Here is a 27,848-nt window from a genome sequence, read left to right as displayed (position 1 = left end):
AGCACCCCAGGACCGCAGGGAGCAGAAAGTGGAGCTCCCCAACCCCTGCCTGTGCCCCCCAGACCTACCCCCTCTGCTCCACCGTGGCACCCTTCAGCCGGATCAGCGAGGCAGGGAAGATGCCCTGAGGGAGCCAGAGCCATGGAGATTTCCCTCAGGAGGGCACAGCTGGGGGCTGCCAATGCCACAGGGTGCCCAGCCTGCCCCCCTCCAGACACCCAGCAGGGACAGAGAGCCACCAGCAGTGTCCCTGCTGCCACCAAACCCCAGCAGCCTGTCACCTACCCGGGCAGCCCTGTTCCGGAGCGAGTACCCGCAGTACCAGCCTGCCAGGGGAGGGAACATTGTCAGCCGGGCTGGGGGACCTGGCCCCGGCTCAGGGACAAAGGAGGGGGCAGGAACCCTCACTGGGGGTCCCCCTTACCCTCGGAGGCCTGCAGGATGTGCACCATCTCCCCGATCTGCAGTGGCAGGTGATGCTCCTTGGTGCGCGGGAAGTTCCACACGGCTGTGGGAAGAGGGGATGGGGGTTTGGAGCCCTGCCTGGAGCCCCTCAGCAGCCCCCAGGCACCTGCACCCCACAGCCAGCCCCCCATGGTGCCCCCCAAAACAGGCCCTGTCCAGCCCTGAGAGATGGGGCAGAGCCCTGGCCCCACAAACAGCTCAGGGATGAGACCCCAGAGCATCCCGACCCCACACAGCCCACACAGAATCCCCCAGCTCTACACACCCCACACAGAATCCCCCAGACCCTTTTTGGCATTCAGGGGTCCCTTATGGGTCCCCTCTGCCTCCACCCACACCCTGGGTGCCGGTGGTCCTGTTCCTGGCACAAGAAGTGTGGGGAGGGAAGTGCCAGCTGAGCCCCTGCCCGGGGATGGTGGCACCGGGACACAGGGACAGTCTGGTGGTGCAGGGACAGGGCTGGTGGCACGGGGACAGGGCTGGTGGCGCAGGGACGTTCTGGTGGCCCAATGACAGCTCTGGTGGTGCAGGGACAGTCTGGTGGCACAGGGACAGGACTGGTGACACAGGGACAGGACTGGTGGCACAGGGACAGGCCTGTTTGGGGACAGCAGAGCTGGCGGCAGGGGAGGGGGCGGTGCTCTCGGTGACCAGCAGCTTCCTGCCCGGCTGTGCTGTGGTTGTCCCTGTCGCTATTTCTGGCCCCAGGGAGAGCTCTGAGGCAGGCAGAGGTGGTTTGGCCCCCAGATTTGGGGACAGCCCCTGCACCGGGGGGTCTCTGTCAGCACCTGTGCCCTCCCTGAGCTCCAGGCAGGGCCAGCTCACACTGCAGCACCCCCAGACCCACCTTGCACCAGGAACCCCGAGGTCTCACAGGACCTTTCCCATCACCCTGAGCTCCCCATGCTGGGAGCAGCAGCAGCTCAGCCCTCACTCAGGCACTGCCCAGAACCCTGCAGGAGTTCAGGTGCTGCCCAGAACCCTGCAGGAGCTCAGGTGCTCCCCAGAACCCTGCAGCAGCTCAGGCACCCCCAGAACCTGCAGCAGCTCAGGCACCCCCAGAACCCTGCAGCAGCTCAGGAGCCCCCCAGAACCCTGCAGCAGCTCAGGCACCCCCAGAACCCTGCAGCAGCTCAGGAGCCCCCCAGAACCCTGCAGCAGCTCAGGCACCCCCAGAACCCTGCAGCAGCTCAGGAGCCCCCCAGAACCCTGCAGCAGCTCAGGCACCCCCAGAACCCTGCAGCAGCTCTGGCGCTGCAGAGAGTGCAAGGGAAGGGCGCAGGAAACGGCCCCACAAGAAAAGGGAAGAAGCACAGGGCTGCAGGAGCCAGCAGAAGCTGGGGGTGCTGCAGGGAGTGGGGGTGCTCAGAGCTGGTGCAAGCGCAGGGAGCCCAAACTGGGGGTGCCCAAGGCTTTGCAAGGCAGCTGCAATTTCCCCCTGAGGAAAATTCCTGGGGTGTCTCAAGGCTCGCCCAGAGGCTGGAGGGAAGCCAAGCCCCCAGCCCGGTGCTCTCCACCCCCAGCAGCAGCACCAGCCCTGCACCTCCTGGAGCGTGGGTGCTGCTGGCTCCTGTCCTGCTTGGCCACCGTCCCTGAGCCTGCTGTCGCCAGCCCTGCAGCCCCAGCTTGTGCCACCACGGGGGTGTCACCACGGATGTCACCTCACCCTGAGCCCCCCATCCCTGCAGCCCAGTGGGGACCCCCGCAGAGCCCCAGAGCCCCCACTCACCCACGCCAAGCTTGTCCTTGGTGGGCAGCCAGGGCGCCATGGCCACCGGGGCAGCACCGGGGCCGTGCCGGGGGACCGGGGCCGTGCCGGGGGACCGGGGCGCTGCCGAGCCACGGGTGGTTCCTCCTGCCACCCTCCCGTGTCACGTGTACCCCCCCAGCTTGTGAAACCTCTGCTTCCTCAGCAGGGCCCACCCCACCGTGCTGTCCCTGCCGGGGAGGGGATGGAGCCCCCACAGCACCGGCCAAGGGTCTGGGCTCAGTCTGGTCACTGGGTGGGTTCTGGTGGCATGGTGACACTTCTGAGTGACCAAGAGCAGGACACGGGGATGGAGCTGGGAGCACAGAGTGCTCCAGCCACACCACAGCACCAAGAGCCACAAACCTTGTGCCAGCTGTGAGGCTCCTTGCTGGCACAAGGTTTCTGCCGTCGTGCCCTGTGGCATTCACATCCTCTGAAAAAATCCCCTCACCCAGGATTGTTCTCCTGGGAAGCTGGGAAGCCTCAGAGAAAAAAGGAAAACAATTCTTATCTCATTTGCTTCTCCTGTGTCGTGCTCATGTGGAATGTGTTTGGAGATTGTTCACCCACAGGTGATTGTTCCATTGGATTCTGCTGGGAGTTGTTTTCAATCTTTGGCCAATCAGGCCCAAGCTGTGTTGGGATTCTGGAGAGAGTCACAAGTTTTCATTATCATCTTTTTAGCATTGTGTAAGTGTCCTTTCTATATTCTTTAGTAAAGTTTAGTATAGAATTCTTTAATATAATATTTTATTTATTATTTAACATTTAATAGTATTTAATTAATAATCAATTTATTATTCTTAAGTACTGTTATTATAAATTATTACCATTATTATCATTAATGTTGTTATTATTAATAATTATTACAATTATTATAGCAATTATTATTAATTATTACCATTAATAATATTATTATTTATTATTACAATTATTACCATTATTGTTAATTATTACCATTTAGCATTGTGTAAGTACCCTTTCTGTATTCTTTAGTAGAGTTTACTATAGAATTCTTTAATACAGTATTTTATTCATTATTTAATATTTAATATTATTTAATAATCAATTATTCTTAACTAATATTATTAATAATTATTATTAAACCCCCCCGTGTATGTCCCCAAACGCCCTGTGCATGTCCCCAAGCCCTCCCGGTTCCCGATCTCCGCAGTCCCGGGGCCAGCAGGCACCGCTGGGTCCCCGGCCCGTGCCCGGTCCCGGCGGGAGCTCAGGCCGGGCCGTTCGCCGGTCACGGAGCTCCACCTGCCGGTCCCACCGGGAGCCGCTTCGGGTGCGAGGCGCCGGTACGGGATGTCCTGCAGCGGGATGCCCGGCCCCGATACACCCCGTGCTGGTACGGGATGCCCCGTACAGCAGCGGGATGCCGGCACCGGTATGAGCAGCACCGTTAATGGATGCTCCGGTACGGAAGGACCGACACCGGTACGGGATGCCCGGTTCCAGTACATCCCACAGCACTATAAGATGTTCTGTATGGAAATGCTCAACACTGCTACAAGATACGCCGGTACACGATGCCCGGCTGTGGTACGCCCGGTCCCGCACCGGGATGCCCAGATCCAGTACGGGATGTCCCACATCAGCACCTAGATGTCCGGTACCGGGAAGCCCGGTCCGAATAGGGGCTGCTCGGGGGCTGAGGCCGCAGCCGTGGCCGGCTCGGGGGCGCAGGGCGGAGCTGGCAGCGGAGGCGGGAGCGGTGCCGAGGGGGGGTCCCGGGGCGCTCCGTCCGCTCCGGTCCCGCCGCCACATCCGGGCCCCGCCCGGCGCGGACGCTGATTGGCTGCCGCGGGTCACGTGGCCGTGTCCCCCGGCAGGGCCCGCGGTGGCGCGCGCAGGTGAGCGGCGGGACCGGAACCGGAACCGGGGCCGGAACCGGGGCCGCGGCCCTGAGGGAGTGCGGGGAACCCGCCCCTGACCCGCCCCCGACCTGCCCGCCCCCTCCGCTCCGCCCGGTGCCGGTGCTCAGGTGCCCGGTCCTGACCGTCCCGTACAGGTGCTCCGCCGACCCGGTCCGGCCCGTGCCGTTCGGGACCGACCCTCTCAAGGTGTCCGCCTTGTCCCGCAACCCCCGTACCCGCCTCCGGTCCGGTCCCCACGCACGGCGGGGAACAGCACACCTGTCCGGTGTCCGCACTCCGCTCGGTCCTGCGGGGCTCTCCCGGTTCCCCATCCCCTTTCCCGTTTCCCCGCCCGTTCTCCCCACACTCCGGTTCTGTCCCTGATCTCCTCGGCCGTGTCACCCCCGTGCCCGCATCCCCCGGCCGTCCCCGGTGCCCGCAGCTCCCCCCTCCCCGCCGGCCGGGACGTGGCACTGGGCAGCACCGGGCGCCTTCCCGGTACGTAGGCGGGGGTGGGTCAGCGCCGGTGCCGCTCCACCCCCGCCCGCCCTCGCAGCTCCGGTGTCCCCGCCATGGCCGGCTCCGGGGCCCCGGCTCCCCTGCCCGGGCCGAGCGGCCCCGGCTCCGCGCTGGAGGAAGAGGAGGAGGAGGAGGAGGATGAAGAGCCGTCCCTGGGCTGCGACGGCGACCTGGAGGTGAACCCCTACGACGGGCTGCCCTTCTCCTCCCGGTACTACGAGCTGCTGCGGCAGCGGCGGGAGCTGCCGGTGTGGACAGCCAAGTACAGCTTCATGGAGCACCTGGAGGGCAGCAGCGGCATCGTGCTGGTGTCCGGGCCCCCCGGTACCGGCAAGAGCACCCAGGTGAGCCCGAGGGCAGCTGGGCTGTGGTGTCTGATCCCCCCAGAGCAGGTGGAGAGGGACACACGGACAGGGTGCCCGGGAACGCTGCCCGGAGCCCGGCGGGGTGGGCGGGCACCGTGATGTGCTGGGGATGGGCAAAGCTGGGCACGAACCGGGGAGCGCTGGCACCGGAGGGAGGAACGGCCCCTCCCGGAGCTGGGCCTGCAGATCCCCGCGGGATGGCCCCGGGGAGCCGGTCCCAGCTGCTGGTGACGCTCGGGGCCAGCACCGGGCAGACTTTGACCGGGGAGGCGATTGTGGTGGCGGAGCTGCAGGGCTGGAATGGGCTGGGTCGCCTGAGGCTGTCGGGGTGTTGGAATGGGCTGGGTCCCCCAGGATATCGGGCTGGGTCCCCCAGGATATCGGGGTGTTGGAACGGGCTGGGTCCCTCCAGGTTATGGGGGTGTTGGGATGGCCTGGGTCAGCCAGGATATTGGGGTGCTGGAATGCACTGGGTCCCTCAGGATACTGGGGTGTTGGAAGGGCTGGGTCCCCCCAGGCTGTCAGGCTGGGTCCCCCAGGATATCAGGGTGTTGGAAGGGCTGGGTCCCCCAGGATATCAGGGTGTTGGAATGGGCTGGGTCCCCCGGGCTGTTGTGGTGTTGGAAGGGCTGGGTCCCCCCAGGCTGTCGGGCTGGGTCCCCCAGGCTATCAGGGTGTTGTCCCTGGGCTCCAGGTGCTCAAGCAAATCAGCTCCCTGGGTGTGACCTGCTGAGTTCCTGAGCTGGGCTGGCACTGCCGGATTTGGGGATCAAAGCTCCTGTGCGGGCCCCAGGGTCGGTGTTTTTGGGGTGCAGCTCCCTGCTGTTAGTCCCTGCAGGGCCCTGGGGACACTGAGGCACAGGCAGCGCTCGTGGGGGGCTCAGAGGTGACAGGAGGGAGCAGGACTCAGGTCCCTGGTGCCAAAGGGACATCTGCGTGGCCTTGGCACTGTCCCATGCTGTCAGGCCAGGCACTTGGCTAGCAGCTGCTCCCTGGTGATCCCTTCCCTGTCCCTCTGTGGGTTTCCCAGGCCATTGTCCCATGTCCCTCATGTGAGAGCAGGGTTGTGGTGTCCCACACCAGGGCAGGAAGCTGCAGGTGTGGGGCCAAGGGTCTCCTGGCACAGGCTGTGGGGCTCAGAGGTGACAGGAGCGCAGAGGGAACATCCTGCCTGTGAAAAACGCCAATCATTTGTTTTTAAAAATCTTAAAAGCTTAATAGTAATAAAATGGTAATAAATACAGCAATATAATTAGAGTAATAAAAATTTTGGACAATTTGGATTAGGACAATATGAGACAATAAAAACAAAGAGTTACAGACAGTCCAGGTAGCTCTTTCTAGGCAAAATAAGCCTGACAAAGGACACAGGTTAACAGCAGGATTAACCCTTAAAAGCAACAGCTTGTTACATATTCATACACCTCATACATGATGCATCAATTCCATTCAAACACAGGATTCTGTCTGGTCAGTGTCAGCTTCTTCCTATTGATCCTAACCAGAGTCTTCATGGCTGAGTGAGGTGGGAAGAAGTTTGTTTCTTCTGATAATGGAGCAATAAATTCTCTTTCTCTGAAAGATTCAGGTGTCCTGTGGCTGCTATCTCACTGCGAGTCCTTTCTTTTTAAAAGTATCTTACATAGCATAGTTTCTATTTTAACATTTTGTTATAACCTAAAGCTATATTTAACAGACTGTGTAAGAAAATTAATAGAGCATCACTTTCTAACATAACACAGAATATTCATTTTAATGTTTGCAAAAAGCCAATTATAAAATAGGCATTTTTCACACAAAATGAAAATTGAGTGCCTCTGGACAGCCCCTGACCCCGGAGATCCTGCAGCCAAATCCATGGGGAGGGTCTTTATGCACTTTGGAGTGGCACAGCGGGGAGGGGACAGTCCTGAAGCCACACTGCCCATGTCCTGTCCCCACAGATCCCCCAGTGGTGCGCCGAGTACGCTCTGTCCATGTCGTTTGCCCACGGGCTGGTGGCCTGCACCCAGCCCCACAGCCTGGCCGCCCTCAGCCTCTCCCTGCGCGTGGCCGACGAGATGGACCTGAACCTGGGCCACGAGGTGGGCTACTGTGTGCCCCACGAGGACTGCTGCACTGCTGACACCATCCTCAGGTAGGGCAGGGACAGCAGGGCCCGTGCTGGGAACGGGAGCACGGTGCCCTAATCCCGCTAAACCCCGCCTAATCCCTTAATCCAGGCTGGCCTGGCTGGGGAGAGGCACGGGCTGCTCTGATCTGGAGAGGGGCTGATCTGGGGAGAGGCTGATCTGGGGTGTCTCGGTTTGGAAAGACAAAGGGGTGTGCTAAGGAAGCACCTAAAATGGGGAATGTAAACCCCCTCCCTCTGAATTGCCTTAAATTTGAAATTAAGGGGCTCTCAGGCGAAGATGTGTGAGTAGGAATAAGAGGTTTTTATTAGGGAAGAAAATGAAAATAAGATTAACAATGCAGTAAGTCAAAATAACGCTGATAGAGTCAGAACACAACCTGCCCCTCTGTGTGTCAGGGTGGTGGCACAGCCCCATCCCATGGTGGCTCAGCCCTCCTGCAGTGCCAGCTGTGGTTCTGCTGGAGCAGGGATCCTGTAGAAAGGTGCAGTCTTCCTCTGGGCATCCAGTGGAAGAGGCAGCTGGGAATGCAGTGGAAAGGTTGTTCTGTTGTCCCAGAATCTCAGATTGGATCCAGGTAGGAATGCTTGGCTCCTCCCTCTGGGTGGAGCATCTCACAATGGGATGATGGAATTTTATCAGCCATGCAGTGACACTCACTGGCCCGCTAACAGAAGATAATTAATGATTAATGGCCCATTAGCAGAAGATATGTCCTGGAGGGAGGATTGGCTGTGGAAGAGATAAAGCAAACTGCCCAAGGAACAGAAGATAACTGCCCCACCTCTGACACATGGCAAGTAGAACACACACATTGCCTTGCAATGTAGGATAGATGCCAGGGAAGGTGTGTGGCATAGTGACAGTGTGCTGTGTCCCAGATTGCAAGGCAAGATGTATTCTATACAATTTGTATGGCAGCTATCTTTTGTCACAGTGGGCAGTTCTCCTTATCTCTTCCACACTCACTCCTCCCTCGGGAGGGGACACCTGCTGATAACAGCTATTGAATGTCACTGCATGGCTGATAAGAACTACAGCATCCCATTGGGAGATGTGAGCCCAGGGGGAGGAGCCAAGCATTGCTACCTGGGTATAATCTGGAGATCCTGGGACACCAGCACAGCTTCTCCACTGGATTTCCCAGAGGAACAGCAGCTGCCTCTTCCACTGGATCCCTTCTACAGGATCCCTGCTCAAACAGAACCAGCCCTGACACTGCAGGAGGGCTGCAGCCACAATTCCTATGGGACTGCTACCAACACCCTGACCCACAGGGTGTCAGGTTGTCTTCTGACTCTGTCAGTGTTGTTCTAGTATACTGCATTGTTTATTTTATCCTTTTATTTTCTTCCCTATTAAAGAACTGTTATTTCCTGCTACCATATCCTTTTTGCCTGAGAGCCCCTTAATTTAAAATTCTTAGCAATTCAGAGGAGTGGGGAAGGTTTACATTCTCCATTTCAGGGGAGGCTCCTGCCTTCCTTAACACACACCTGGCTCTCCAAACTGAGACTTGGTGACCACAGCAGGAGGAGCAAATAGGATCCACACATTGCTTGGCAGTCTAGGAGAAATGCCAGGGAAGGTGTGTGGCATGGTGACACTGTGGTGACAGTACACCAGAGCAGGAGGAGCAAATAGTCTCGAGTTGTTGGTTGTTAATTGCTGCCCCGAGATGTGCGAAAGGTCTCTGTTTCAGCCCGCGTGTCTGAAGAAAGAGTCAGAGCTCTTCAGTTTTCAGTCTTGAAGTTGTTTATTAATTCTTATCTGTAAAATAAGAGATCTGCTCAACAGGGCAGCCAAAGGCACTCTGACTGCCCCCAGGGCAGTGTTGTCTTTTTATACTACAAACAATATATATCATATTTACACTTAATTGCCTATACCTATCACCTATGTTAGACAGTGCACTTCTACTCTAAACCAATCCCAAAGTGCCAACATCACAGTAGAAAATGGAGAACAAGAAGAAGAAGAAGAAGAAGAAAGGCTAGACTCACCCAGATTCCTCCGTCTTGTCCTCATAACCCCCATACCAAAAATCCTAAAATCTACATTTTCACCCTGTCATCATTTTGTTATTACACTATTCAAATCTGTGTGACTTTCACGTCCTCATACAAATCTGGCAACTTGCTCCAAGGGTCAAAATGAAATCCCGAGGTGTTTTTGGGCAGCATGCCAGGGTCTCCGAGCCCCCCAGCGGGGTCCTGGGCAACTCTGGACACCTGGACGGATGGACTGAGTTTAGACAAAATAGGATACACATTGCTTGGCAATCTGGGATGTGGGGAAGGGGCTGCTGTGGGGAGGGATGAGGTGTCCCCCCAGCCAGGGGTCCATGCTGATGGGTGGGGGCCATGCCAGGTTCTGCTCGGACGAGATGCTGCTGCGGGAGATGACGTCGGAGCCGCTGCTGCGGCAGTACGGGGTGGTGGTGCTGGACGAGGCGCAGGAGCGCACGGTGCCCACGGACGCGCTGCTGGGGCTGCTCAAGGACGTGCTGCGCCAGCGCCCGGCCCTGCGCCTCGTCATCGTCACCTCGCCCGCCCTGGAGCCGCGCCTGCGCGCCTTCTGCGGGGACCCGCCCGTGGTCAGGGTGCCCGGGCACGGCTCCCCGCCACAGCTGCTCCACCGGGAGCCGCCGGCCCACGGAAGCGTGGCTGCTGCGTGCCAGGCCGTGCTGGACATCCACCGGCGCCAGGAGCCCGGCAACGTCCTCGTCTTCCTGGCCAGTGAGCAGGTGGGGGAACAGGGCAAGGGAGGTTTGGAGGGGCAGCTGCAGCTCCTTTGTAGTGGAGGTGGGCACAGGGCATGGCACAACATGGGAATGGGGACACTGCGGTGTCAGCAAGTGTCACCTGTCCCCCTTGTCCTTGCTCAGGAGATCTCGGAGTGCTGTGCTGCCATCCAGACGGAGGCCGTGGCGCTGAGCCCGGCGCTGGGCCCGCTGCTGGTGCTGCCGCTGCACCCCGGGGTGGGCAGAGCTGCACAGAGACTCTATGAGACACCCGAGGAGGGCCGGGAGCGCCGTGTCATTGTCACCCACTGGCTCGGGGACTCGTCCTTCTCGCTGGGCACCGTGCGCTTCGTCATCGACTCGGGGCTGGAGCTGCGCAGCGTGAGTGGGACAGGGGACACGTGGGGGTCTGGGTCTGCCCTGGGTGCAGTGGGCTGTGGTGTCCCAGGCTGGGAGGAGGGGTGTGCCCCAGGGAGGTGACAGTCGTGGCCCTGCAGTGGCAGGTGAGAGGTTTGGGGGATGGCAGAGGTCCCACTCAGAGCCTCGCCTGCAGGTGTACAACCCCCGCATCCGCGCCGAGTCCCAGGTGCTGCGGCCCATCAGCCGGAGCCAGGCCGAGTCACGCATGCAGAGAGCTGCTGGCAGCCCCCCAGGTAAGCCCCTGCTCCAGTGTCCCCCCCTCAGCACTGCCAGCAGCCCTGGGCCAGCACCTATCCCCACCCTGTCCCTGTCCTCTCTCCTGCAGGCACCTGCCTGCGCCTGTACTCAGAGGCCTTTGAGCAGCGCATGCCCCCCAGCCCTGCACCACAGGTCAGTGAGACCAGCCTGAGCCGCCTGGTGCTGCTGCTGAAGCGCCTGGACATCGCTGACATGGGCCAGTGTGACTTCCTTGACCGCCCAGGTAGAGCCCAGGGGGGCCAGGCATGGCGTGGGGAGCAGAGGGACACGATGGGGCAGCCATGGCTGTGGCCATCACTGCGGCCTGGGTTGTCTCTGGGGAGGGACTGGACAGAGTGGGCAAAGCTGCCTGATGTCCCACCCCAGCCCCTGAGTCGCTGATGCAAGCTCTGGAGGACCTGGACTACCTGGCAGCCCTGGATGATGACGGAAATCTGTCGGAGGTTGGGATCATCATGTCAGAATTCCCCCTGGACCCGCAGCTGGCCAAGGCCCTCATCGCCTCCTGCGAGTTCGACTGCGTGGAGGAGATGGTCAGCCTGGCTGCCATGCTCACAGGTACCCTGTGGGGGCTTGGGGGGCAGCCAGCAGTGCCAGGGGATGCTGGGGACACCCAGTGACCCCCTGCCCACCCCCAGCATCGCCCTGCTTCGTGCCCCTGTCCACGCACCTGGAGGAGGCCGTGGCGCTGCGCCGGCGGGCGCTGCTGCACCCCAGCGGGGACCACTTCACCCTCATCAACATCTTCAATGCCTTCCAGCAGCGTGAGTGGGGCAGGGGCTGGGGGGCTTCATCACTGTGGGCATCCCACAGACCCCTTGTGTCCCCTGTTGTGTCCCCTCATGCATTCCTCCCCTGGAGCTACATTGCTGACCCCATCCTAAAGGCCAGCCTGGCTGAGGAGGATCTGGGGGTCCCAGCTCTAGCCTGGGGGCTCAGTCATTGTCACCACTGTGTGAAGGGGTCACAGACAGGGAAACAGCGGTGTTTTTGTGTTCCCCAAGCCCCCACCCCAGCGGGCTCTCTGCTCACCTGTCCCCACCCCATGGCACCACTGTCCTGTCCCACATCACAGCCCCCACTGTGCCACCCCTATCCCCATATTGCCAACCCCACCATCACACCCCTGTCCCCACAACACAGCCCCCACTGTGCCACCACTGTCCCCACATTTCCAACCCCACTTTCCCACCCCTGTCCCCACATTGCTGACCCCATTTTCCCACCCCTGTCCCCACATTGCTGACCCCATCCTTGTCCCCCCATCTCTGACCCTGCTGTTCCACTCCTATACCCACATCACAGCCCCCACTGTCCCACCCCTGTCCCCACATCCCAGCCCCCACTATCCCACTTCATCCCCCCATTTGTGACCTCGCTGTGCCCCCGCAGACGCGGAGGACGAGGGCTGGTGCCGGAAGCAGGGGCTGAGTGCCGAGGCGCTGCGCCTGGCGGGCACGGTGCGCGCCGAGCTGCTGGAGGCCATGCGCCGCATCGAGCTCCCGGTGTCCCCGCCCGCCTTCGGCTCCGACGCCAACGCCCTCAACATCCAGCGCGCCCTCATCTCCGGCTACTTCCTCAAGGTGAGCCCAGGGCCCGTGGGGAGTTATGGGGGAGATGTTGGGGTGTGCAGCCCCCCACTCCCTGCTTCTCGGGTTGCTGTTGATAATTGCTGCCCCCAGATGTGCAGGATGTCTCTGCTTCAGCCCACGCAGCTGAAGAACGAGTCTGGACACTTTTCAGTCTTGAAGTTGTTTATTAATTCTTATCTATAAAATTTTCTTTCTGCCCAGCTGAGGTCTGCTCAGCAAGGCAGCCACAGGCACTCTGTGTTGTCCTTTTATACTACAAACTATGTATATCATATTTACACTTAATTGCCAATACCTATCACCTGTGTTAGACAGTTCACTTCTACTCTAAACCAATCCCAAAGTGCCAACATCACTGCAGAAAATGGAGAACAAGAAGAAGAAAGAAAGGCTAGACACGCCCAGATTTCTCCATCTTGTCCTCATAACCCCCATACCAAAAATCCTAAAATCTACATTTTCACCCTGTCATCATTTTGTTATTACACTGTTCAAACCTGTGTGACTTTCACGTCCTCATACAAATCTGGCAACTTGCTTCAAGGGTCAAAATGAAATCCCGAGGTGTTTTTGGGCAGCATGCCAGGGTCTCTGAGCCCCACAACGGTGTCCTCAGCAACTCTGGACACCCAGAGGGATGTGCTGAGTTCTGACACCCGCTGGTCCCTCGCAGGTCGCCCGGGACATCGACGGCTCCGGTAACTACGTGATGCTGACGCACAAGCACGTGGCACACCTGGCCCCCGCCTCTGGGTACCTGCTGCGGGCACCCCCGCGCCGCCTGCCCCCCTGGGTGCTCTACCACGAGTTCACCATCTCTCAGGACAACTGCCTGCAAGTGGTCTCGGAGATCCAGCCCCAAATGTGAGGGGACGGGGAGGGGCAGCTCCTTCCTTACAGGGTGTCCCTGTAGCTGGCTGAGCCCACGCTGTCCTCCTCGCAGGCTGGTGGAGTTGGCCCCGCAGTACTACCTGAGCAACCTGCCGCCCAGCGAGGGCCGGGACCTGCTGATGGAGCTGCGGGAGAAGGTGGTGGCGGCCGAGGAGGCGGCGCCGGCAGAGGCGGAGCTGGCGGAGGGTGCCAGACGCGAGGAGGACGAGCCCGCGGACGTGTGCGTCCTGCAGTGAGCCGGAGCAGCGGAGCCCCGCGGTGGGGCTGCCTGGGCTTGGCCGTGACCCTGGGGACAGGGGAGCCCCGGGGAGGCCCCAGGGGGGCTGCGTGCCCGCAGGGGCTGTCCCGGCTCGCAGGGAGGCGCGGGCACGGCCTGGCACTGCCTCGGCTCTGCGCCGCGGTCAGTCGTGGGCCGGCGGCCGTGGGACCACCCCGGCACCTCGGAGCGTGGATTGGGGAGCGCTGGCCCCGGCCGGGGGAGTGTTGTGGGCCCTCCCCACTGGGCTCCTTCACCCCGTGTTTCCTGGGGGTGCTGCGGGGCTGGAGGCATCGCCTGTCCCACTCCCCCCACGCCCGGGGCCGAGGGGCCACACACGGGTCCCTCCTCCTGTATAAAGTTTTGTGACCTTTGCTCCTGGCTTCGTGTCCGTGACTGCAGTGAGGGTGGGGTCCTTCCTGCCAAGGGACGTCACCAGAGAGTGATCCAGCCAGGGTGGGGTCCATCCTGCCCAGGGACATCACCACAGAGTCATCCAGCCAGGGTGGGTCCATCTCACCAAGGGACATCACCACAGAGTGATCCAGCCAGGGTGGGTCCATCTCACCAAGGGACATCACTACAGAGTGATCAAGCCAGGGTGGGTCCATCTCACCAAGGGACGTCACCAGAGAGTGATCCAGCCAGGGTGGGTCCATCTCACCAAGGGACGTCACCAGAGAGTGATCCAGCCAGGGTGGGTCCATCTCACCAAGGGACATCACCACAGAGTGATCCAGCCAGGGTGGGTTCTGTCCCTGCTCCTCCCGTCTCCCAGGAATGGTTTCTGTCCGTGAGGCCTCTCTCTCTCCCACCCGTGTTTCGGGTGCCAGGCTGGGATTCCAGCCACGTTGAGGCTCTGAGGGCACCCCTGGCCTTTGCCACAGGACTTCCCCTCTGTGGTTGTGGTTGTTCTGCAGAAGCCAAGGGGAAGCTGTGGTTTGTGAGATGGGGGTGAGCAGGGCCCCCAACCTGCTGCCAGTGCCTGCTTCCCCCAGACAGGGCAGGGCACGGGGGCACCCCAGGACAGGGCACCCCTTCCCTCTCCCCTTGGGGTTCCCTACAGTGCTACAGCCAAGGGCTGAGCTGCTCCATGGGGCCTGGGATGGGGGTCCTGGCTCCCCGTCCCCACCCCTCAGCCCACGCACTGGGGTTTGGCTCAGCTCAGGGAGGGGCCTTGGAGGTCCCACTGGCCTGTCCTGGCCTCAAAAGGTGAGAGCTGGGCTCCCCCAGCCTCCCACAGCCCCAGTTCCCTCTTTGCTTTCTAGGAACTGCAGAAAGTACGTGAAAGGGTACAGCACTGCCTTCCCCAGGGTGGGCTCTGCTGCGTGCCCTCAGCACGGGCTGGCACCAGTGGGGTGGCAAAGGGGCAGCTGGTGACCCTGGTGATCTCTGTCCCTACGTCCTCATCTCTGCACAGCACCCCATGGGATACATTGGCATGAGGAGGGGATGGAAGGGGCGTGCCAACCTGTGCCAGGCTGGGGACATCACCCTGAGCCCCTGTGGCAACCCTCCCCTCTCCTCAACCCACCCAGAGGGGCCCAGCCCTGAGCTGCCCCTCTCCAGACCCCCATCACAGGGGCTGAGAGACCCCACAGGATCCCCCACCCCACAGCAGGGCACTGGGGGGCTCTGTGCAGCACTGAGGGGCTCTGTGCAGCACACAGTGATGACGTGCGGACCCTCAGGTGCTGCAGGACCCCTCTGAGAGAGCTGGGACCGCCCAAAACCCCAACACCACCCCAGATACCCAGTGCTGCCCCTTTCCTGGGTGTTCCCAGGGTTACCCATCCCCTGGCATTGCAGGGCAGGGCAGGGGGTGTCTGTGCCCCCTGCCCCCCCGGCAAGCACCAGCAGTGCTGTGGGTGGGAGGCAGGGAGGGGGCTGAGCGTGGGTCCCATCCTGCAGTTCCCAGAAGTGTGATGCTGCTGTGACTGCACCTTGGGGCTGCCCCACACAGCCCAGCCCGGTATAAGAGCGCAGCCCCCGGCTCTGCTGAGCCCACTGGAGACAACGCAGAGGTAAGCACAGAATGGGGGGTCTTGGGGGGGATCCTGCTGCTCTCAGGGCTGGGGGCTCTGCCCTGGCTGTGCCCCTCTCCTGGGTTATGTCCAGCTGGGCCTGCCCTTCCCTGCCCTTTCCCTTCCCAGATGCTGGCGCTGCTGGGGCTGCTGCTGTTCCTGGTGCCTGCACAAGCCCTGACTGCCTTCCCCCCAAAGTGTGAGTGCTGCTGTGGGGCACAGGGAGGCCTTGGAGGGGGAACCTGGCTGGGACAGCAGAGGGAGTGGGGGGCATCCCAAACCCTCTGATAGGGGCTGGGACAGCTCTCTTGGGAGATTGGAGGGTGGGCATTGGGGTGATGTGAGGTGAAGGAGCTGGGGGAGGACGTGGAGTGCAGGAGCAGGGTGAGGATTGCGAGGCCACCACCCATGGTGGTTTGGGGGACAATCTGCCCCCACCACAGCCCACCAGTGGACAATCTGCCTCTCGCCTCCAGTCCAGGTGGGGAAGCTGAGCCAGGACGTGGTGGTGCGATGTGACACCTCAGAGCAGCACATCTCCTGGACACTGAACGGGGACGAGGAGCCCATGGCAGAGCTGGTGCCTGAGGGCCAGAAGCTCACCATCCTGGGCTTGGACCTGCCAGCCACGGGCAACTACAGCTGCTGGGCTGGCCCTGTGCTGCTGGACAGCACCTACGTGGTGCTCAGCAACACCCGTAAGCAGGGCATGGCTGGGGTGATGGGGGTGGAAGGATGAGGAGCAGGGGATCCTGGTGCCCAGCCCGTGGGCATGAGGGCTGTGGGGAACCCCTTGCAGCGAGGAGGCACCACCCCTGACCAGCCACCCCTGAACCCCTCAGGTGAGGAGGAGATCAACGTGTCCTGCCAGGCTGAGTCCTACAACGGCTCCTTCCACTGCTCCTGGCCCGGGCCCGCCTCTGCCATCTTCCGTGCCCGCCTCATCCGCAGGTGGGTGGCCCTTGGGACCCCACAAACCCACGGCAGCACCACGGGCACCCCGCCCTGAGCGCTGCCCACCCCTCCCTCCCCACAGCGACGGCTCAGTGGGGCCCTGGGTGCCCGTGGCCGGTGAGCAGGGCCGCTTCAACGCCAGCCTGGCAGATCCCCTGTTCTGCCCCTTCGGCGAGGAGCTGCGCCCGCTCCAGCTCCACCTGGAGGGGCTCTCGGACACCTCCTACCTCAACCTCTCCCGGCACTTCTTCCTCCGCGATATCGGTGAGCTCAGGGCGGGAGCAGCGGGGTGGGGGCGTCCAAGAAGCACGGGAGGCTCCGTGGGGAGGGTGTCAGCCCCTGCTCTGAGCCCCCTCTGTCCGCAGTGCGTCCTGAGCCGCCCCAGGAGCTGATGCTGCAGCAGCGGGGGGAGCAGCTCCAGCTGGCCTGGGCCCCCCCGGCCTCCTGGCCGCTCCCCAAGTCCTACTTTGCGCTGCTCTACCACCTGCAGTACGAGCTCCACAACGGCACCCAGGTAACGGGGATGGCGGGGGGTCTCTGCCCCGGGGGGACCAACACAGGCTGCCCCATGTGCCCACCCTGCGCTGCGCCCACCCTGCCCTGCCCCATCCCTGCCTGAGAAGACGCTCAGCCACGGCCCCTCCTTACTCTGCCTCTTCCCCTCCTGGCGTGATGAATTGTCACCCAGGCTGTCACCGCTGCTCTCCCCAGCGCTGCCGGGCTCAGGGGGTGCTGTGCCCCCACCCCGAGGGTCTCCCCAGACCATGTCCTGTCCCTTTGCAGGTTGAGCAGTTCGTGGAGGGCGCGGAGGAGGCGCCGGTGCCGGCGGGAGCGGGGCGGGTGCGGATCAGCTGCCGGGACCCCTACACGCCCCCGGCCTGGAGCCCCTGGAGCGCCTGGATGGGCCTCGGTGCACCCCAATAACTGCGGCTTGGAGGGTGCCGACCCCACAGCCGGGCACCTCCTGTCCCCAGAACCCCCTTCCCTTTACAGCTCGGAAAAGGAATTTTCCCCCTAATAAAACTCAGGGATTGGCTTTGCCACCACAAACTCTGCTCGGTGTGTGTGGGAAGGGAGGTGCTGCACAGAACTCTGCATGGCTGGGACAGGCTCCACCCGTGCTCCAGCCCAGCTTGGGCACAGGTGGGTTAGAGGGTCCCCACACCCTGTGCAGCTACACATGGCTTTCCTGAACTTCCCCAACCCTCAAAAACCCTCCCAGCTGTGCCTCCTTTCTGAGGACTGCGGTGGGACAACGTCCCCAGGCACAGGAGCGGCTCCCCGCCCCAAATCCCGGGGAGCAGGATCCCATCCTGACCCCGTCCCAAATCCCGGGGAGCAGGATCCCATCCTGACCCCGTCCCAAGTCCCGGGGAGCAGGATCCCATCCTGATCCCGTCCCAAATCCCGGGGAGCAGGATCCCATCCCGATCCCATCAGGATCTCATCCTGACCCCATCCCCACATCCCGGGGAGCAGGATTCCATCCCGATCCCATCCTCACATCCCGGGGAGCAGGATCCCATCCCGACCCCGTTCCCACATCACAGAGAGCAGGATCCATCCTGACCCCATCCCCACATCCCGGAGAGCAGGATCCCATCCTGACTCCACATCCCGGGGAGCAGGATCCCCCATCCTGACCCCGTCCCCACATCCCGGGGAGCAGAATCCCATCCCAACCCCGTCCCCATATCCCAAGGAACCGGATCCCATCCTGACCCCAAAGCAACGCTGACAGTGTGGGGGGGGGGGGGGATCAGGGACTCCCCATCACCACTGGGGGGGCTCAGTTCCTGCCGAAGCTCTGGCCCCACAATGCGCCCCCTCAGTGTCCCCGTGCCGTGCCCAGCTCCCCTCCCTGAGCCCCCCGGAGCACAGCCGGGGGTGCTGCCTACCCCCCTCCAGCCGCGCCGGCTCCGGGTGATGCCACGGGGCTTTATTGAGGTGCTTCCACAGGGGTCTGGGCCGGGACCCCCGCCCCGGAGAGGCTGGTGAGTGTGAGACCCCACGGGCGCCGCCCTCCCGGGGCTCCCGGGCCAGGCGGGCACAAGTCCGGGGCACCCGTGGAACGGGGGGACAGAGGGACCGGGGCTCCGTCAGTCCAGAGAGGCGCCGAGGGTGTCAGGGAACCGGGGTGCAGGAATCGGGGGTCTGGGGTCCGGCGGAGGAACCGGGGGCCGGTGGTGGGGCTGAGGGTCCGGTCCCGGCACCGTGGCTCCGGTGGTAACGGCAAGGCCGGGCTCCGGCGGTGGCACCGGGGCTCACGGCGGGGCCGAGCCGCCCAGGCGGAGCTCCTCGCTCTCCAGCATCTCCCTGGAAAAGAAGGGCCGGGCTAAGCCCCTCGCCCCCCGTGCCCCCCGCGCCCCCCTCGCGTACCGGTACGCGGCGATCTCCGCCTCCAGCGCCATCCGCAGCCGCAGCAGCGCCGGGTACTCCCGCAGGCACCGGGCCATCTCCGCCTCCGCCGCCCCGATCTCCCGCTCCAGCTCCGCCACCCGCTCCTGAGCCGGGCCGTCAGCAGCGCCGGGGCCGCGGGGCGACCCCCGGGATCCCCCGCACACAGGGACCCCCGACACCCCTCCAGACCCCCGGCCCGACCCCCGATCCGCAGGGACCCCCAGTCCCGGCCCAATCCCACCTACACGGACTCCCGGCACCCCTACACGGCCCTCGCCCCACACGAACCCACGCAGGGACCCCCGCTCACAGTGACCCCCACAGGATCCCCGGCCCGACCCCCGATCCGCGCGGACTCCCGGCCCCTGGAACTCCGCACCGCCCCCCGCCCCACACGGACCCACGGGACCCCCAAGCCCGCCCCGACACCCGGCGGCCCGACCCACACAAACCCCCTCTCCCGGTCCCACCTGAACTCCCCCATCCCTCCCGGGGCCCCCCACTTCCATCCGGACCCCTGATCCCCGCCCCTCCCCATCCCCACCCTCCTTCTCCCCATCCCTCCGGGCATCCAGCTCCAAACATCCACCCTCCCAAAAACATCCACCTTCCTCCTCCTCCTCCTCCTCCCATCCCCCGCTCCCTCCCAGCCCCCCGGGCGCCCCCCCAGCCCTGCACCTGGTACTTGGCCAGCTCCCCGCTCCGCCGGTCCCGCAGCCCCTCCAGCTGCCGGTGTAACGCGCCCACCGCGCCCCGCAACGCCTCCACCTCGGCGGCTCGGGCTCGCAGCAGCCTCCGGTAACCGGCGGCCTCGGCACGGGCACGGAGCACCGCCTCGCCGCCGCCCCAGCGGCACCGGGGCCGGCCCTCGGCCGCGCTCATGCCGGTGGTAATGCGGTCCCACCCCTCCGCGTCACGGAACCGCAGCCAATCCCGCCGGTACCGGGGGAACGGCTCCTCCCGGTAGCGGCGGAGAGGGGGAGCCCGCAGAAGGCTGTCCCCCGAAAGTGGGGTGAGGGGAGAAGGCTGTCCCCCAAAAGTGGGGTGAGGGGCTGCAGCACCGCGGGTGGGGGGCAAGGTCAAGTTCAGGGTCAAGGTCACCGCTGTCATCCCCCCTCCCCAGGCCATTCATCCCCTCCATCATCATCATCAGAGACTGGAGTGGGGCTGGATGATCCTGGAGGGGGTCACTAGGGAGGGGGTGCAGAGATTTGCCAGGAGAAGGGGGGGTTCAGCCCCTCTGCACCCCACGAGTGTCCTGTGGATCACACCCGGGCTCAGTCTGTGGGAGGTGACACCCGGGGGCAGTCAGGGACTGGGATGGGGAGCACCCCGAGCCCATGGCGGGGGCTGCACGGGCATGTCCAGCCCCTGGGAGCTGAGAGACCATGGGGGGAAGGCTGAGGGCTCAGTCAGTCAGTCTGTCCCACCACGGGGTGGGGCCCCGAGTCCTTGGTGCACAGATGGAAGGCGGAGGCGGCAAACTCCGACCGGGATAAGGCAAATGGTGCGGGTGGGGCAGACCCCGCTGCCAGGGTGGGACAGACCCCGCTGCCAGGGTGGGGGGCTCCCAGCATCAGGAATGGGAGCTCCAGGTGGGCTGGAGGCTGTGGAACCCATGGAGCTGCTGGTGGGGGAGCTGCAGAACCCTGCCAGGTGTGGGGGCCCATCCCTGGGCTCCCAGGGCTCCGGGCAGGGAGCTGCAGGTGTGCAGGGGGTGCAGAGGCTCAGCCCTTGGCTCCCACAGGGCTGAGCAGAGGGCTGCAGACATTTTTGGGGTGCAGGGGTTCATCCTTGGGCTCCTGAGGAGCAGACAGGGGCTGCAGAAGTCCATGGGGCATGGGGGGCCCATCCCTGGGCTCCTGGGGGTCCAGGCAGGGGCTGCAGAGGTCCAGAGAGCATGGGGGTTCAGCCCTGAGCTCCTGGGGAGCAGGCAGGGGCTGCAGAGGTCCATAGGGCATTGGGGGTCCATCCCTGGGCTCCTGGGGATCCACAGGACATGGGGGTTCAGCCCTGGGCTCCTGGGGGTCCAGGAAGGGGGCTGCCCACAGCAGTGCTCCAGGTGGGGTTTGCTGAAGCTTTGAGTCCAACCACAGGGGCACGGCCTCACTCCTGGGGGGCTCCCCATGGCAGGGAGGGGGCTGCCAGTGCGGGGCTCTCTCTCAGGAAGCTGCAGCCCCTTCCCTGCCACGCTCCAGGCTCAGAGCCCACCGGGCTCCCGGTGCCACCTCCCGGCACATCGGCAGCGCCCTCACACCACAGAGGCCACCCCGGAGACCGACGTCACCTTGTTGTCCTCGGCCCAGGGCTGGAGGTTCTGCAGGGCGTAGAGGGAGGAGTTGTGCATGCACAGCGGGTCCTGGGGCAGCGGCTGGGCCAGGCTCTTCTGGAAGGCCTCCTGCTGCAGGTGCAGCATCAGCCGGTTGGCCTGCTGCCGCTCGGCCTCGCGCTCCTCCGCCGTCTGCCGCCTGCACACACGCACACAGCGCTGGCACCGGCCGCAGATGGCACTGTCCCTTGTCCCTGTCCTACTGCCATGGGACACGTGCCGCAGCGCCACCAGAGAGGGCACAGCAAGGCACAGGGGAGGCCGTGGTGATGCCGTCCATCCCCAGTTCATCCCAGTCCCAGCCTCTCCCGGAATGTGGGGATCGCTGCTGGAGGGATGTGGGGTTTGGGGCTGCCAGAGGGATATCGGGGTCATAGGGATATTGGGGTGGCTGCCAGAGGGATTCTGGGGTCATAGGGATATTGGGGTTGCTGCCAGAGGGACACATAGGGGTGGCTGTCAGAGGGATATTGGTGTGGCTGTCATGGGGATATTGGTATGGCTGTCATGGGGATATTGAGGTGGCTGCCAGAGGGATTCTGGGGTCATAGGGATATTGGGGTTGCTGCCAGAGGGATATTGGAGTGGCTGTCATAGGGTTTATGGGGTGTGTGACAGAGGAATATATTGGGGTGGCTGTCAGAGGGATATATTGGGGTGTTTGCCAGAGGGATATTGGGGTGGCTGTCATGGACATATTGGTGTGGCTGCCAGAGGGATATATTGGGGTGTCTGCTGGAAGGATATTGGGGTGTCTGCCACAGGGAGATTGCGGTCATAGGAATATTGGGGTTGCTGCCAGAGGGATATTGATGTGTTTGCCAGAGGGATATGGGATGTCTGTCACGGGGATATTGGTGTGGCTGCCAGAGCAATATTGGGGTCATAGGGATATTGGGGTGTCTGCCAAAGGGATATATTGGGGCGGCTGCCAGAGGGACATATAGTGGTGTCTGCCAGAGGGATATTGGGGTGGCTGCCAGAGGGACACATAGGGGTGTGTGCCAGAGGGATATATTGGGGTGGCTGTCAGAGGGATCCACTGGGGTGACTGTCAAGAGGGCTTATGGGGTGTCTGCCAGAGGGACACACAGGAGTGGCTATCACAGGGATATTGGGGTGGCTGCCAGAGGGATATTGGGGTGTCTGTCAGAGAGATCTGTTGGGATGGTTGTCATAAGGATATTTTGGGGTGGCTGCCAGAGGGATATATTGGTGTGTTTGCCAGAAGGATATAGGGTGGCTGTCACAGGTATATTGGTGTTGCTGCCAGAGGGACACACAGGTGTGGTTGTCAGAGGGATATTGGGGTGGCTTTCAGAGGGGTACTGGGGTCTCTGCCAGAGGGATATATTGGGATGTCTGTCAGAGATTCACATAGGGGTGTCTGCCAGGGGGATATTGGAGTGGCTGCCATAGGACTATATTGGGGTGGCTGTCATGGGGATATTAGGGTGGCTGTCAGAGGGATATTGGGGTGGCTGTCAGAGGGTGTCTATTGGGGTGGCTGCAACAGGAATATTGGGGTCATAGAGATATTGGGGTGGCTTTCAGAGGGATATTGGTGTGTTTGCCAGAGGGATATGGGGTGGCTGTCATAGAGATTTGAGGTGGCTGTCAGAGGAACACAGAGGGGTGGCTGTCATAGGGATACTGGGGTGCCTGCCAGAGGGATATTGGGGTCATAGGGATATTGGGGTGGCTGCCAGAGGGATGTTGAGGTGGCTGTCAGAGAAATATATTGGGGTGTCTGTCATAGGGATATTTGGGTGGCTGCCGAGGGATATATTGGGGTGGCTGTCAGAGGGATACTGGTGTGTTTGCCAGAGGGATATGGGGTGGCTGTCATGGGAATATTGGGGTGGCTGCCAGAGGGATATACTGACATGGCTGTCAGAGGGTGTCTATTGAGGTGTCTGCAACAGGGATATTGGGGTCATAGGGATATTGGGGTGACTTTCAGAGGGATATTGGGGTGTTGTCCAGGGGGATATGGCGTGGCTGCCTGAGGGATTTATTTGGGTGGCTGTCAGGGATATTGGGGTGGCTGTCAGAAGGATATTGAGGTGTCTGTCAGAGGAATATATTGGGGTGTCTGCCAGAGGGACACACAGGGGCGGCTGTTAGAGGGATATTGGGGTGTCTGGCAGAGGGGTGTGAGCATCACAGTTGCGGCAGCTGTCCCTGTTACCTCCACTTGGTGCGGCGGTTCTGGAACCAGGTCTTGACCTGGGCGTCCGTCATCTTGAGGGCCTTGGCCAGGGTGGCGCGCTCGGCCGAGGCCAGGTACTTCTGGCGGTGGAAGCGCTTCTCCAGCTCGCAGATCTGCACCCGGGAGAAGGACGTGCGCGGCTTCTTGCGCTTGGGCGGCGTCCGGTTCTGGTACGGGTGCCCGATGCGCCGCGTCACCGCGAAGGGCGACAGCGCGGCTGCGGGGACAGCGGCGTCAGGGGGCGCTGGGGTCATCCCAGCAAAGCACAGCAGGGCAGGACCCTGGGGGATGGCGGGGGGCTCGGGGGCACACGGCGATGGGGAGTGCCAGGGGAGCCACCAGTGCTGCCTGGGAGAGTAGGGAAGGGGGTCACCCAGAGTTTTCCCCACTTTGGGGACGTGGGGGCAGCTCAAGACATGGCATGAGGGAGGATCTGTCCCCTTTCCTACCCCACGGCACAGTCACTCCCCCAGCCCTGCGATGGGCACTGGAACGTCGGGGTGGATGGGCTGGCCCGGTCACAGCCCTGATGCAGGATCATCGAGCCCGGCTGCACAAACCCACCCTCCCCTCACACCGAGCCCGAGGAGCCTCCGGGGCACTGCAGGGACTGCCCAACCCTGCCCGTGAGGGGATGAGACCACAGAAACTGTTGGGAGGCAGACAGTGTCTCTTTCCATGGGCTGGGGAAGGGGATGTCCCTGCCCAGCTGAGGTGTGAGCCAGCCCTGGTGAGGCCAACGTGCCATATCCCAGCCCTGGTGAGGCCAACGTGCCCAAACCCAGAAGCTGCCAGAGCTGCAGGGAGCATCAGAGCAGCATGGAGGACAGCGAAGGTTTGGCAGGCTCAGCCCCCAACACCCGCACCCCTCCTGCTCTGACAACAACCTTGGCCAAGCCATGACCCTACAGCACCACATCCCTGTGGCACCATGGCACCACAGCTGACACCAGGGCCAAACTGCATGGGCAGGGCTGCACATGGCCGGGACCATGGGGTGGCCATGGGGCTACATCCTCCCATGGCACAGGGACGTGGGGCACAGCCCACAGCACCCCAGGGACCCCCTGGCACGCACAGACCCTCCCTCCCACCCATGCCCAGGAGGCTGCCTGGGCTGGAGGAGCCGTGGAGCCGGGGGGACGGGCACGGTTGGGGCAGGTGGAGCCGTGCAGCCGGGGGACAGGCATGGTTGGGGCAGGTGGAGCCGGGGGGACAGAGGCCCCCGAGCCCCCTCCCCGCATGGGCGGCCTCTCAGCAGGACCAGCTGCCTCCTGCCCGCAGCCCACCCCAAGGCCAAGGTGCTGAGTGATGGCTGCGGCTGAGAGACCCCGTGCTGGGGAGGGGCTGCCCCATCCACCCAAGGCTGGCGCCAGGCAGGAGACGAGGACGTCACCCGCCACCCCTGCGCGGGGACCGTGCTTCGTCACCGCTGCCATGGTGGGGTGGGCCGGGAGGTGAACACAGCTCTGCAGGCGCCCAGGTGGGACTCCCACAGTCCTCAGTGTGCTGCCCCAGACCCCCCCATGGCCCACACGGCCGGGACTCGGCCCCCAGCCCCGCATGGCCTCCAGCCTTGTCCCCGCATGCGGCCGCACGCTGTGGACGTGGCAGTGCCGCCATCTTGGGCGGGAGCGGAGCCGAGCCAGGCCGGGGATCCCCAGCAGCCACACACGGCCCCAGTGCCCGGGACCCCAACCTCAGCCCCCCTCCTGCTCCTGGGGTGCAGCAAGCAGCACCCCCACCCCAGCACTGCTGCTCAGCCCCAGCACGGCGCTCAACCCCGGCCACACCAGCAGCACCTCAACCCCTCGCTGCCTCCAAAACCCCGCATGGCCGCCCTGGGCTCTCCCACAGCGCTGGCACTGTGAGCTCCACACCGATCCCGGCACGTTCAGATCCGGGATCCCATCCCCAGACACCCCCAGGTACCCCTGCACCCCCATTCTCGGGGTTCACAAGGCACGGGACATTGCTCTGTGCGTGGATGGGCTTTGTCCTCAGTCCCACGGAGGGTCCCCCACCCTGCACCGTGTCCCCTCAGAGCCCCCACATCACATCTGACACCCGCAGAGCCCCCACTCCACACCCCGGCTCCCGCAGCCTCCCCGTTACGGTGGCACAGCGTCACCACCGGCACCTCCAAACCGGGAAGGGACCAAACACGGAGTAAAGCTCGAGACCGGAGCCCGCTGGGACCCCCAAGCTCCACCCGGAGCCGCCGGTCCCTGCTCGGTGCCGCGGTGGAGCCGCCGGTAGCCGCGTCTACCCCGAGCCGCTCCCGCGGGGCCCGACGGCGGCGGGCGAGCACCGGGCACTGCGGGAACCTGTGGAGCGCACGGTCCCCGCCATCCCCGTCCGATCCCCGCGTCCGCCCCGACCCGCGCCGTGCCCGCCGGACCGCGCTGCCCCGACGGCACCGCGGGAGCGGCCGGTGCCGCGGGAGTGCCCGGAGCCGTCAATAGCCGCCGGTAGCCGTCCCGCCCGCTCACCTGAGAGCCGGTCCTTGGCGATGCGCCGCGTGGTCTCCATCCACGGAAAGGTGAGCCCCGGCAGCGCGGGCCCCGGTGGCGGCGCGGCGGGCGCGGCGGGCGGCGCGGCGGGCGCGGGCCGGTGCGCCGGGACGCGGATGACTCCGGCGGGCGGCGCGGCGGGCGCGGGGGTCACGTTCACGCTCACGTTCATGCTCATGTTGAGGTTGTAGGAGCCGAGCGGACCGGTGGGGCCGTAGCCGCTGCCGTAGAGCCCGTAGTCGGGCTCTGCCGCCGCCCGGTGCGGCCCCGTGGGCTCGGGGCCGCCCAGGATCTGATCGATGCCGAAGCTGATGGGCTCGTGGGGCGCGGGGGGCCCCGGGCCGCCGCCCTCCCGCTCCATCCCGGCCTCGCTCAGAGCCGGCGGGGCGCGGGCATGGCCGGGGGGCGGCGGGGGGCGGCGGCGGCGGCGGGCACGGAGCGGCCGGTGCGGGGCAGGACGCGGTGCGAGGCGCGGGCCCGGAGCGAGGTGCGGGGCAGGTGGCGGGTGCGGGCCCGGGGCAGGGTGCGAGGCATGGCTCGCAGCCGCTGCGGCCCCGGGGCGGGAGCGCGGGTGGGCTGCGGGCCCTGGCGGGACGCGCTTTTCTGCCCCGCTCCATCCGGACCGGCCGAACTCCCACCGCCCGCGCCCTGATTGGCGGCCGCGCCCCGTGATTGACAGCTCGGGGCCCCGCCCCCGCCCCGGGACCCCCCCCCCCCCCCCCCGCCGCCGCTCCGGGCCCCCGCCCCGGCTCCGGGACAAGCGGACGGGCCCGTCGGGTGCCGAATGCCGCCCGTGCACCGACGGGCTCCGTACCCGTTCGCCCCGCCGGGGCGTCCGCCGGACCGCCTACCCGGTGCACCGGAGCCGCTGTCGCACCGGGCAGCAGCGCGGCGCCTTTTCGCGTCCCCGCTCCGTCCGCAGCCCCGTCGGTGCTTCCAGCCGCCTCTCCCGGTGCGCACGAAGCCCTCCTGCCCCAGAGCCGTTACCGCGGGGCGCACGGACCGGTGCCCGCGGTGCGCAGGCTTCGCACCGAGCCCGTTCATACGGGAGCGAATGGATCTGGCGGCCCCGGTGCGGGGATCCAGGGGTTGTTCCGACCCGCCGTGCCCAGAACACGGACACGTCCCGGGACACGGATCCCAATCTCCTCGAGCTGCCGTTGCCGGTAGCTGGGGTCTCAGTTCCCAGGGAATCGCCTTTCCCGGGGCACCGATCCCATGCCGACCGTCAGTTCCCGGGCCATGAATCCCCCTTCCCGGTACCTGCCGTTCCCGGTATCACGGACTCCGTTTTCCACGGGGATGGAGTCCGACACCCCTGGCCCCGCCATTCCCGGAGATAGACCCCGGTTCCCGAGCCGCCGTTCCCTGGGATGAACCCCTGTTCCCCGCCCGCCTTTCCCGGTCACAGAGCCCAGCCCGGGCCCGTCGGTAACGGCAGCGGAGAGCGGCACTGGCTCGGTCGGGTCTTCCGACGACTATCGCGACAGCGGCGTCCCCAGGGGTGGGTTCCCGGCGGCTCCCGGGACGGTCACGGCCCCGGGACAGGGGCTGGCGGGGCGGAGGCGGCGGCGGCGTCCCGGGCACCCTGGCGCCACCGGTCTGGGGCAAATGACATTACCGGGGCCTGCGCCTGTAAATCACGGCGGCACCGGGGGCTGCAGCTGCCGCACCGGGGGCACTGCACAGCCCGGGGCACCTGGCATCCCAAGGGCACCGGCGGGCACCGGAGGGCACCGGGTGGTCCCTGACTCGCTGCAGTGTGGGGTGCCCGTCCCTGCGGCCTCAGCTCTGCCGGGGTGTGGGGCTGCAGGGGCACACGGCTGTGCCACCTCGGCCATGCCCACAGCCCACCCCGGCACCGGGAGCGGCCGAGCTGCTGATCTCCACACCAGGGGCACCGACGGAGCCTCGTGTGCCCAGGAGGGAAGGGGGACACAGCACCGGGACCCTGCCCTGCCGGCGCCGCGGATTTCTGGCGTTCCCTGCTCGCAGCCCGGCAGGTGCCGGGACAAATCCCGGTATTCCCGCTGTGGCTTTTCCACCTGGAAAGAGCCACCGGCTCCGGGTCTGCTGCGGCAAAGGGACCCGCTGTGACCCCGTGGGGTGCAGCCATGGCGGCGGCAGTGGCAGTGACAGCGGTGACAGCGGTGACAGTGG

The 27,848-nt window shown here is 64.0% G+C and overlaps 5 protein-coding genes across 5 annotated transcripts in view; 2 read left to right on the top strand and 3 right to left on the bottom strand.

The window, feature by feature from the left end:
- Positions 1-4,412, bottom strand: part of LOC131557284 (dedicator of cytokinesis protein 2-like) — a 53,483-nt gene extending 49,071 nt beyond the window's left edge. The window contains 7 exon segments of the mRNA XM_058804356.1: positions 69-124; positions 286-326; positions 425-508; positions 2,206-2,328; positions 2,331-2,349; positions 2,352-2,403; positions 3,826-4,412. Coding sequence (XP_058660339.1) covers positions 69-124; positions 286-326; positions 425-508; positions 2,206-2,328; positions 2,331-2,349; positions 2,352-2,403; positions 3,826-4,412 — 962 coding nt within the window.
- Positions 4,413-4,576: 164 nt separating this feature from the next.
- Positions 4,577-13,522, top strand: DQX1 (DEAQ-box RNA dependent ATPase 1). Its single transcript, XM_058804057.1, has 11 exons — positions 4,577-4,943; positions 6,908-7,101; positions 9,467-9,842; positions 9,984-10,220; positions 10,393-10,492; positions 10,585-10,740; positions 10,884-11,075; positions 11,156-11,281; positions 11,910-12,100; positions 12,783-12,973; positions 13,053-13,522. Exons 1-11 carry the CDS (start codon positions 4,653-4,655, stop codon positions 13,234-13,236), a joined length of 2,238 nt encoding a protein of 745 aa, XP_058660040.1. The 5' UTR covers positions 4,577-4,652; the 3' UTR covers positions 13,237-13,522.
- A 1,887-nt stretch (positions 13,523-15,409) lies between these two features.
- On the top strand, positions 15,410-17,158 carry LOC131557290 (interleukin-12 subunit beta-like). Its single transcript, XM_058804362.1, has 6 exons — positions 15,410-15,479; positions 15,757-15,978; positions 16,123-16,231; positions 16,317-16,498; positions 16,600-16,748; positions 17,018-17,158. Exons 1-6 carry the CDS (start codon positions 15,410-15,412, stop codon positions 17,156-17,158), a joined length of 873 nt encoding a protein of 290 aa, XP_058660345.1.
- A 1,017-nt stretch (positions 17,159-18,175) lies between these two features.
- Positions 18,176-19,744, bottom strand: LOC131557283 (alpha-internexin-like). The gene is made up of 3 exons (XM_058804354.1): positions 19,313-19,744; positions 18,614-18,738; positions 18,176-18,550 (listed from the first exon to the last, which is right to left on the bottom strand). Exons 1-3 carry the CDS (start codon positions 19,742-19,744, stop codon positions 18,499-18,501), a joined length of 609 nt encoding a protein of 202 aa, XP_058660337.1. The 3' UTR covers positions 18,176-18,498.
- Positions 19,745-20,885: 1,141 nt separating this feature from the next.
- TLX2 (T cell leukemia homeobox 2) lies at positions 20,886-26,049 on the bottom strand. Its single transcript, XM_058804124.1, has 3 exons — positions 25,668-26,049; positions 23,155-23,392; positions 20,886-21,102 (listed from the first exon to the last, which is right to left on the bottom strand). Exons 1-3 carry the CDS (start codon positions 26,047-26,049, stop codon positions 20,886-20,888), a joined length of 837 nt encoding a protein of 278 aa, XP_058660107.1.
- Positions 26,050-27,848: the final 1,799 nt, after the last annotated feature.

This window comes from Ammospiza caudacuta, chromosome 4, assembly GCF_027887145.1.
Source record: "Ammospiza caudacuta isolate bAmmCau1 chromosome 4, bAmmCau1.pri, whole genome shotgun sequence".
Classification (NCBI taxonomy): Eukaryota; Metazoa; Chordata; class Aves; order Passeriformes; family Passerellidae; genus Ammospiza; species Ammospiza caudacuta.
This window is presented reverse-complemented; position numbering and strand designations above follow the sequence as displayed.

What these genes read in the sequence shown, in the direction of transcription:
- LOC131557290 (XM_058804362.1), top strand. Translation starts at nt 15,410, where the DNA reads ATGCTGGCGCTGCTGGGGCTGCTGCTGTTCCTGGTGCCTGCACAAGCC. An exon ending in CGTGCCCGCCTCATCCGCAG is followed by an intron (nt 16,232 to 16,316) that starts GTGGGTGGCCCT and finishes CCCTCCCCACAG; the next exon opens with CGACGGCTCAGTGGGGCCCT. An exon ending in AGCTCCACAACGGCACCCAG is followed by an intron (nt 16,749 to 17,017) that starts GTAACGGGGATG and finishes GTCCCTTTGCAG; the next exon opens with GTTGAGCAGTTCGTGGAGGG.
- TLX2 (XM_058804124.1), bottom strand. Translation starts at nt 26,049, where the DNA reads ATGGAGCGGGAGGGCGGCGGCCCGGGGCCCCCCGCGCCCCACGAGCCC. An exon ending in CGCCAAGGACCGGCTCTCAG is followed by an intron (nt 23,393 to 25,667) that starts GTGAGCGGGCGG and finishes CTGTCCCCGCAG; the next exon opens with CCGCGCTGTCGCCCTTCGCG. An exon ending in AACCGCCGCACCAAGTGGAG is followed by an intron (nt 21,103 to 23,154) that starts GTAACAGGGACA and finishes GCGTGTGTGCAG; the next exon opens with GCGGCAGACGGCGGAGGAGC.
- DQX1 (XM_058804057.1), top strand. Translation starts at nt 4,653, where the DNA reads ATGGCCGGCTCCGGGGCCCCGGCTCCCCTGCCCGGGCCGAGCGGCCCC. An exon ending in ACTGCTGACACCATCCTCAG is followed by an intron (nt 7,102 to 9,466) that starts GTAGGGCAGGGA and finishes GGGCCATGCCAG; the next exon opens with GTTCTGCTCGGACGAGATGC. An exon ending in TCTTCCTGGCCAGTGAGCAG is followed by an intron (nt 9,843 to 9,983) that starts GTGGGGGAACAG and finishes GTCCTTGCTCAG; the next exon opens with GAGATCTCGGAGTGCTGTGC.
- LOC131557283 (XM_058804354.1), bottom strand. Translation starts at nt 19,744, where the DNA reads ATGACAGCGGTGACCTTGACCCTGAACTTGACCTTGCCCCCCACCCGC. An exon ending in GGGAGCTGGCCAAGTACCAG is followed by an intron (nt 18,739 to 19,312) that starts GTGCAGGGCTGG and finishes GGCCCGGCTCAG; the next exon opens with GAGCGGGTGGCGGAGCTGGA. An exon ending in GCGGAGATCGCCGCGTACCG is followed by an intron (nt 18,551 to 18,613) that starts GTACGCGAGGGG and finishes CTTCTTTTCCAG; the next exon opens with GGAGATGCTGGAGAGCGAGG.